The sequence below is a fragment of the Dendrobium catenatum genome, unplaced genomic scaffold (genome assembly GCF_001605985.2).
Source record: "Dendrobium catenatum unplaced genomic scaffold, ASM160598v2 fragScaff_scaffold_54, whole genome shotgun sequence".
Taxonomy (NCBI): domain Eukaryota; kingdom Viridiplantae; phylum Streptophyta; class Magnoliopsida; order Asparagales; family Orchidaceae; genus Dendrobium; species Dendrobium catenatum.
This window is the reverse complement of record NW_021318516.1, coordinates 2007902-2016057: the sequence shown is the minus strand read 5'-3', so window position 1 is coordinate 2016057 and position 8156 is coordinate 2007902. Positions and strand designations below refer to the sequence as shown.

At 37.0% G+C, this 8156-nt stretch overlaps 1 protein-coding gene across 1 annotated transcript; it reads left to right on the top strand.

Annotated features, from left to right (window-relative positions):
* The first annotated feature begins 4767 nt into the window (after positions 1-4767).
* On the top strand, positions 4768-6803 carry LOC110108672 (transcription factor CSA). Its single transcript, XM_020839420.2, has 3 exons — positions 4768-5518; positions 5672-6139; positions 6226-6803. Exons 1-3 carry the CDS (start codon positions 5191-5193, stop codon positions 6486-6488), a joined length of 1059 nt encoding a protein of 352 aa, XP_020695079.1. The 5' UTR covers positions 4768-5190; the 3' UTR covers positions 6489-6803.
* Positions 6804-8156: the final 1353 nt, after the last annotated feature.

Below are 8156 nucleotides of genomic sequence, written 5' to 3'. Positions count from 1 at the left end.
CTCTGGTGGTGGTTTGGGATAAGTCCGGGGATTAGGTGGTGGTCCGGTCAAAATTTCAGGCCTCAGTCGTGGTATGGCAGAAGTCCGAACCTCAAGTGGTGGTCCGGCAGATGTTCGGGCCTCAAGTGTTGGTCTGGCAGGAGTGGGCCTCATGTGGTGGTCCGGCAGAAGTCCGGACCTCAGGTGGTGGTCCGACAGAACTCCGAGCCTCAGGTGGTGGTCCGGTAGAAGTCCGAGCCTCAAGTGGTGGTCCGGAAGAACTCCGGGTCTCAGGTGGTGGTTCGTCAGAACTCCGGACATCAGATGGTGGTCCCGCAGAACTCCGAGCCTAGGTGGTAATCTGGCATAACTCCGGGCCTCAGGTGGTGGTTCGGCGGAACTCCGGTCGATGGTCGAGGAGAAGCTAAGGGAAAGAGCGATCTCCGATCTCTCTCTTGCTCTCTTTCTTGGGGTCCCTTTTCAAGAGGAAGGATGTGTCTATTTATAGATTTCGTAGAATGGCATGGCATGTCAATAGGAAGATGATGAAGGGTAAATGGGAAGTGATTTTGATGGACGGCCGATGTTGAATCCCTTGATCGTGGACCGTTTGTTAGACATTTGAAGGTCTTGATGAAGTCGGAGTTCAGGGATCTTGGGTTCATTGGTTTTTTTTTTTTTTTGTCGTGCCGCTTGATTTTATTATAAGCATGTGATGTTTGGAAACCATTTTGTAAACTAAATTGTGGTTCAAACCTTACAACAGCCCTTTGGGTTCTTGATTTGGACCCATTTGAGCTCGGATTGAGTTGAATTTGGTGTCATTGGGTTTGCATTTCCGAGACGTTCAGTTCGACTATACGTTTGTTGAAATCAGAGTTTGGATGATCCCATATTTAATTTTGAAAGTTTTTTACTTGATTTTCCTCAAAATTCGTGACTAATCAAGATAAACTTTTTAGGATGTATCACATATAAATTTGAAAGAGAATTAATAAGATTTAGTTATTTTTACGAGACTCAATGCCAATGTTTTATTTGGAACAGTTTTCTTACTATTTTTATAACAATTTTTTAGTGCAAAATTTTGTAAAAGCGGCAAAAAAATAATGACCAAAAGTCATCCCAAACGAAACCTAGATTTACAGATTCCTATGAGTCAATTTATGTATCTTCATTAAAAACCCAAAAAGATATTTAATTACATCGCTCTTTGATTGCTAGCTTAATGGACCTCTGAAAAGCTTTTTATGAGTCACTTCAAACTTTACCGTTCATCATAAACTCTTTAGTCATCATCATTAATCTGGTAAATCTTACGTAATAGCTATTGAATTTTCTTATTGCAATTGTGAGTCATTTTTTAGGACAAATGGATCAATTTCTTATCTTTAAAAGATATTTAACCATTTCATAGCCAACAACTTCTTTCATTCGAACAAAAAAGAAAATAACTATAGGTTCTGCACCTGTGGGGCTGGTTGCTCATAGGCTCGCCGAGCGATTAGTTATGCCGCAAATCACGATGGCAACGGGTAGATTGCCCGGTTCAAAAAAGAAGAAGAAGAAGAAATATAATGCACGTAAATATAAGGAAAGTGAGGTATAAAGCCTATTTGGTGAGGCCCAAAGTTTATTTTGTGTGTTCAAATTGTTCTATGTTTTGTTGCGATATATGAATTAAAGTATATTCTTACATGAATATATGAGGTAGCTGCTCCTTGGATCATTAAATATCCATTTTGATAATCAATTGGAATTAGAGAGTTGGATTGGCTATTAAATCTATTGTTATGAAATATAGTATAGGAAGAATGAGGAAGGAGAAGGGTATTTTTTAGTCTTCGTTTGGAACAACTTTCTTACTACTTTCTAAAACAATTTTTTGGTTCAAAATTTCTCAATTCAAGAAATTTTTGTACCATTAAAATGTTTTAGAAAACAATCTCAAATGAAACATTAATCATCTTCTTATTTAGTAAATGATTTAATTAGGATCTATTTGAATAGTAATTGGAGTTTCTATTTAGCTCCTACTTTTATAAAATTTATGTGCTACGAAGTTCTTTTATACAAAAGCTTTTAAAAAAATCATTCTTCCCATAATAATTTAAAAAAATATTTGAAAAAAATTATAGCTGTTTCAAAGAGATTCTTAGTCATTAAAAAAAATTACTAACCTCAACCCTCTTATTTGGGAGCAATTATTATGTCAGGCCACCGATGTGTCCAGAGAGCAATAATCACGCGCCACATCACCTGAAATTCGGTATTAAGTACTCGGTATTGCTCGGTATACGTCCGGATTACCCGTTTTTTGTCCGGACGTAATAATTACTCCTTATTTGGAGTCACATTTATAGGCTTTAGGTAAAATTTTTATAGGAAAGAAAGTTATTTGATACTTAAGCTATTATCAAATATAGAATATCATCCTTTAGCATATTTAGAAGCTCGGCTGCACAAAGGGAAGAAGTCACATACTCATATTAGAGTAAGCGTGGCCAAATATTGATCTTAAACGCCCTCAATTTATAATTATACCCAGTTCTTATAAAAAAATATCTAATTTGACTTCTTGCTCTCATTCAATTGATTAATTAATTAAAATAAAAATCAATAATTTTTACATTCTCATCTACTTGTATTTTTTCTTATAAATTTGATGATTTTACTTTTTTCTAATAATTTTAAAAAATATATAATTTATATAAATTACTCCTTTTTTTAAATCAGAAAGAAAAAAAAAACCCAATGAATTACATATAATCATCAAATCAGAGAGCTGTACACATAATATTTTTTAAATATTTGTTAAAAATTATAATACAAAAAAAATTCGTAAACAAATTAGTTAAAAGCATGAGGTTTTGACTAAATGTGTTTGTAAGCTCCAGTTTCACGTGCGGCACGTGATCGTTGAGAAAAATACCACTAAGAAATCACCGATTGGCCACTGGCAAAGTGCCAGCCCAACCTTAATATTGGTGGTTTTATGTAAAAAAATGTCTCATTAGTCTTTGAGTTGCACCAAATTAGAATGTGGGTTGGCCCCACTCCAACTAATCTGAACAGGCCAAAGATTCGTTCCACTTTCTCTCTTTTTTTTTTAACAACATATTAATCTTTAATTATTGTATTAAAGATTTTGATTCATTAAAGCATATACGTGAAAAGGTTGGAGTAGCTCCAGTAGAAGATAAGATTAGAGATAATCGTCTTAGATGGTTTGGTCACATAAAACGGCGGCCTTCCAATGAGCCAGTTAGAGGTATTAGATTTGATTTATCTTAAGAAAGGTAGAGGCCGACCTAAAAGACTTGGTTAGAAAATATTATAAATGATCATTCTTTATTAGATTTAAACGAGAATTTGACCTTTAATAGGACACAATGGAGAAAAAAGATTCATGTAGCCGACCCCACGTAGTGGGATAAAGGCTTGATGTTGTTGTTGTTGTTGCGTAGGCCCCTATATGAGTTATATCAAAAAAAAAAAATCTAACTAGATTAATTCACCCGTGCTCGATTCCCCTCGAGTGGCAGCCTCTCTTAAGTGGGGCCCAATCAAGTGCAGGCCAAGCGGTTTTTGAGGTTGGTGCCTCTTCTAGGTCAGCCAAAGATTAGTTACACCGCTAAACACTCTTTTTGGGGTGGCAGCAGATGGATACTCTGTTCCAAAAAAAAAAAAAGTTACAAAATTAAAATAGGACTTTTAAATAATTAGCGATCATTTTAGTCTTTCGTAAATTGTCAGAGAACCATTTTGATCCTTATTTTAAAAAAAAAAATTATATCAAATACAAGACCATAAAATTATGCAAAAAACTTCATCAATATATAAATTTTGAAATTAAGAAATTTGTTTGAATAGACTTAAAAATCATTTTGAAGATGAATATTAAAAAAATAAATTTAATGGGGCATAAATGAAATCAATTTTTTTTTAAATTTTGAAAAAAAAAAAAAAAGCTCGAATCAAATTGGATACTAGCCTATATGGCTTCAGCCTGTCTCAACGTGCTTTCCAACTCTGTACACTAACCCCTTAATTTTATTTTTGCTGTAAACATTTATAAGCCTATTTGCAATGAATGCCTTATAAAAGCAATAGAGCTGCCGGTAACATTATTTTAAAAATAAAAAATAAAAAAAAGTATGGAGGTCTCAGTGATAGAAGTTATATCTCAAGTACACGAAACATTGCAGTTATATTCATAGGCCCATTGCATTGATGAGTAAGTCATCATGCACTCAGATTCATTGAAGGCCATCATAGTCCAGCACTTGAAAACAGGAAGTTCAATATTTCCTTTCTTAGCTTTGGTTTTATTTTATTCTTCAAAAAAATATTATATTTTTAAATTTTATTTTGCAAAAAAAATTTGAAAATTCAGCTTGAACGATTTTTTTTATTATTATTATTCATTCCGGGGTAATTTTACAAAGCAATTTCAAATCTTCATTTCTAAATAATTTCAAAATTCGACCCGTTTGCAAAAAAAGTGAGTCAGATTCGTGTCGGGTCAAACAATGTCAGGTCAGTTTCTGATTGGACCCGAACTTCACCCTAGACCCGATTTTTACAGCCCTAGAGGTAAGGAAACAGTATAGGGAAATAAAATAATTATAATATATTAATTATTGATTTTTTGTGATGTGTAAATTAAATTTATAAAAAGGAAAAAAAAGTGCAAAATGACAATTTCATGGTTGTTTTGTACAGGGCAGCGAGACGAGACGAATAGCCCTGTTATTATAAAGAGAGGGGAGGCCGCCCACAAACCACACGAGCGGTTTTCCTTGATCCTCTGCATGCGATCCCCAATGCTCTCAGGGGCAAAGCAATCAGTCTCAAAGTAAGCGAGGCAGAGAGAGAGAGAGGGAGAGGAGAGATAATCATGGAGGTTTCGTTTCCACCGAGGCTGTTTTTCTCTTGTTCTTCTGTTTCCCGAGACCAACTTGGGTTCTCTTAAGTCTTAACCCCTTTCATCTCCACTACTCGTCTTGATCTACTCTGAATGCTCTGTTTTAGCTTAAAGTTTTTCGAAGACCAAAGCAACTAGGAAGAAAAAAAATTTTCCATGGCCGGAGTATTTGGATGGTAGTTCCCTGAGAAACCATTTGGGAGAAGGTCGAAAGCTCCTTCCTTTTGTTGTAAGATTCAATAAAGATCTTTTTTTTTTTTTCGTGAAAAGTAGGATTGAAAGCCATGGAGTTCTCTCCTCCACCCCCGTCTCCTCTGTTTCCATCAGAGGGAGATGGGAAGGTGAATGAGACTGGCTTCCCACTGGAACAGCAACAGCAGCTGGTTCTTCCCGGTTGGGGACTTGAGGGTTTGAGTGGTGGATCAGGTTCTTATGGAAGTGAGAAGAATGGGCAGAGTGAAGAACTTGAAGGAGAACATGAAAGCGGGCAGTCCAAGCTCTGCGCTAGAGGCCATTGGAGGCCAGCGGAGGATGCCAAACTTAGGGAGCTTGTTGCCCAATATGGTCCACAGAACTGGAATCTTATTGCTGAAAATCTTGAAGGAAGATCAGGTAAAAACATTTCTTTTATGAGAGTTACCGTTTCTATTTCCCTTTTTTGTCTGCTACATTGTTTGAAAAACTTCTTTAGCAGAGTAAGGCTTGAAAAGTTTCTTAACATTTTCTCTACGCTTCTATTCTTCTATTCGATCAACATGGTCGCAGGGAAGAGCTGCAGGCTGCGATGGTTCAACCAGTTGGACCCAAGAATTAACAAGAAGGCCTTCACGGAGGAGGAAGAGGAAAGGCTTCTCTCAGCTCACCGACTGTATGGAAACAAATGGGCTCTCATAGCCAGGTTTTTCCCAGGGAGAACTGATAATGCTGTGAAGAATCACTGGCATGTGATCATAGCAAGGAGGCACAGGGAGCTTTCCAACGCACATAGAAGGAGAAAGCCCTCAAACTCCATTTCTTCTTCTTCAGCTATTGCATTTGATAAGGGCCTGCAGGTGCACTACTGTAACAATGCTTGCATTGTAGAATCCACCATCTCCAGCAATAGAGATGAGTCTTTGTCCACCGGCACTGACCTCTCCCTCAACTCATCTCCGTACAGAAGCTTTCCCGGTCATGGATTCTTCACCAGACATATTCATCAAAAGAAACCCCAGCAATTCCAGTATCTAACTGGTATGATCCTCCCTCTTTTCTGAAACTTAAAAAAGTTCCTTGCTTTGCTTCTATGGTTGACCTTCTTCATTAAATCCTCATTTCAGGATCTGATAAAAAAGTTGCGACTGGAGGATATGGATGTTCTCAGAGGCCATTTGATTCTGAAAGTTACTTTGATCATGTTCACCCCCTGGTTTTAGTACCAGGTACCGATCACTCCGGCTACTCTGATACAAATTCTGAAGCTTCAGCAACTGGTTCAGTGATCCATAAGAAAGGCAATGCCTTTATCCTTGAAGAGGGCGACAATGACAGGGAGAAGATGAGCTTGCCCTTCATTGATTTCCTTGGTGTTGGAGCCACATAGGGAGTTGTTGCTCTACCGCTGAAGCCCGAAGAAGATGTACAGTAAAATTAAGAAGATAAGACTTTCAGTAAACAAAGGGGAAGTGGGCAAGACGATAATTTGGGCATTTCAAATTTCACAGCGTTTTGTTGTTGAATCCTTCCTTTCTTCTCCCCATTGTTAAAAGCCCTTTTGAACTTCACTTTAGCTTTTTCAAACTTTAATGGGATGTTCTGGTAATCACTTCCCAGCTTCTTGTCCTATCACATCTTTGTTGCCTCAACTTTCATATGTTCAGGAATCAAATCAAGTTAGTAGATTTTTTTAACCTCTCAAGCATGTGTGTAGTTTCTGATCTTGACCATATCAAAAAGAAGTCAACATGCACTGCAAATATACAATTTGATTTGCTTTCAAGTGACGACAGATATTATTCTGTTTAAATTTTTTAATTCCAATCTTGTTTGACTCTCTCATATAAACCCACTCCATAATAATTATAAAAATTTAATTTTTATCGACTATGATAGCTACATTTCTTGGTGATATGCAATCAAGATGTTGATCCAGCTTATAACAAGTTCAGAGTATTTGTCATATCTCCGAATAAAATGCAGTGCTTTTCGTGCTTCCCGTCTTTTCCGAAACCATGAGAACACCTGGAATTCAGCCAGGTCTTCTGTAACAAACTATCTTACATGGCGACAACTTTTGCCATTATTTTTTTTAATAGAACATTTAGATCAATTAAGATAAATTTATATAGATATTATACATTTAAAATTTAAATTTAAGATTTTGTCACTTCAAAGGTAGTGTTTGATAGCATAACTAATATTTCAGTGGAACCGGCCAGCGAGGTCACCCATTCACATCGGGCTCATACTTGCTTTGTCCCACTGAAGAGGCGAGGCCGTAGTAGGAGAAATTATTATGTGCGGATATTAGACGCAGAACGCCATCCGGAGACCAATCAAAATGTGACACGTCAATAGTACCGAACCACAGTACTGAACACAGGGGTGATGTAGCGCACTTTGGGTTGTCTCCGGACGTCGTTTGGAGTCTGCATAGAATAATTAACACCGTAGTAGAGAGATTCGAACTCGGGATAGAAGGTTGATAGTGAGATCAATCAAAATGCGACACGTCAATAGTACCGAACCACAGTACTGAACACAGGGGTGATGTAGCGCACTTTGGGTTGTCTCCGGACGTCGTTTGGAGTCTGCATAGAATAATTAACACCGTAGTAGAGAGATTCGAACTCGGGATAGAAGGTTGATAGTGAAAATTCTCCACTAATAGACCAAGAAGAGTTGCGTGCCATTAATTATTGTATTGGCTTTGTTGGGGCTTCCTTAGTTTTGAGCATCCTGAACTCTACGCATTTGGCTTGTTCCACTTATGAATCAGAAAATTACATTAAAAAGTAGTATTAAGAAACCTTTAGTGCTAACTTGACGTGTTATGTGGCTCACAGGTTTTTGAGTAATTTAATCGAGGATGATGTATATTTGGCATGTTTATCTTTGATATGTGACAACTATAGCCATTCGTGTGCATTCCTAAAAGTGCCATCAGCCCCGGGGCAATTATAATACTACCGTGGAAAAATGAATTTTACTACTAGAAGAAGAGAATGGTTATTCTCTTCTTCTTATTTTTTTTTTCTGATAATTGATGAAG

Coding starts and splice junctions, on each gene's coding strand:
- LOC110108672 (XM_020839420.2), top strand. CDS start 5,191: ATGGAGTTCTCTCCTCCACCCCCGTCTCCTCTGTTTCCATCAGAGGGA. Junction 5,519..5,671: donor AAATCTTGAAGGAAGATCAG/GTAAAAACATTT, acceptor ACATGGTCGCAG/GGAAGAGCTGCAGGCTGCGA. Junction 6,140..6,225: donor GCAATTCCAGTATCTAACTG/GTATGATCCTCC, acceptor TCCTCATTTCAG/GATCTGATAAAAAAGTTGCG.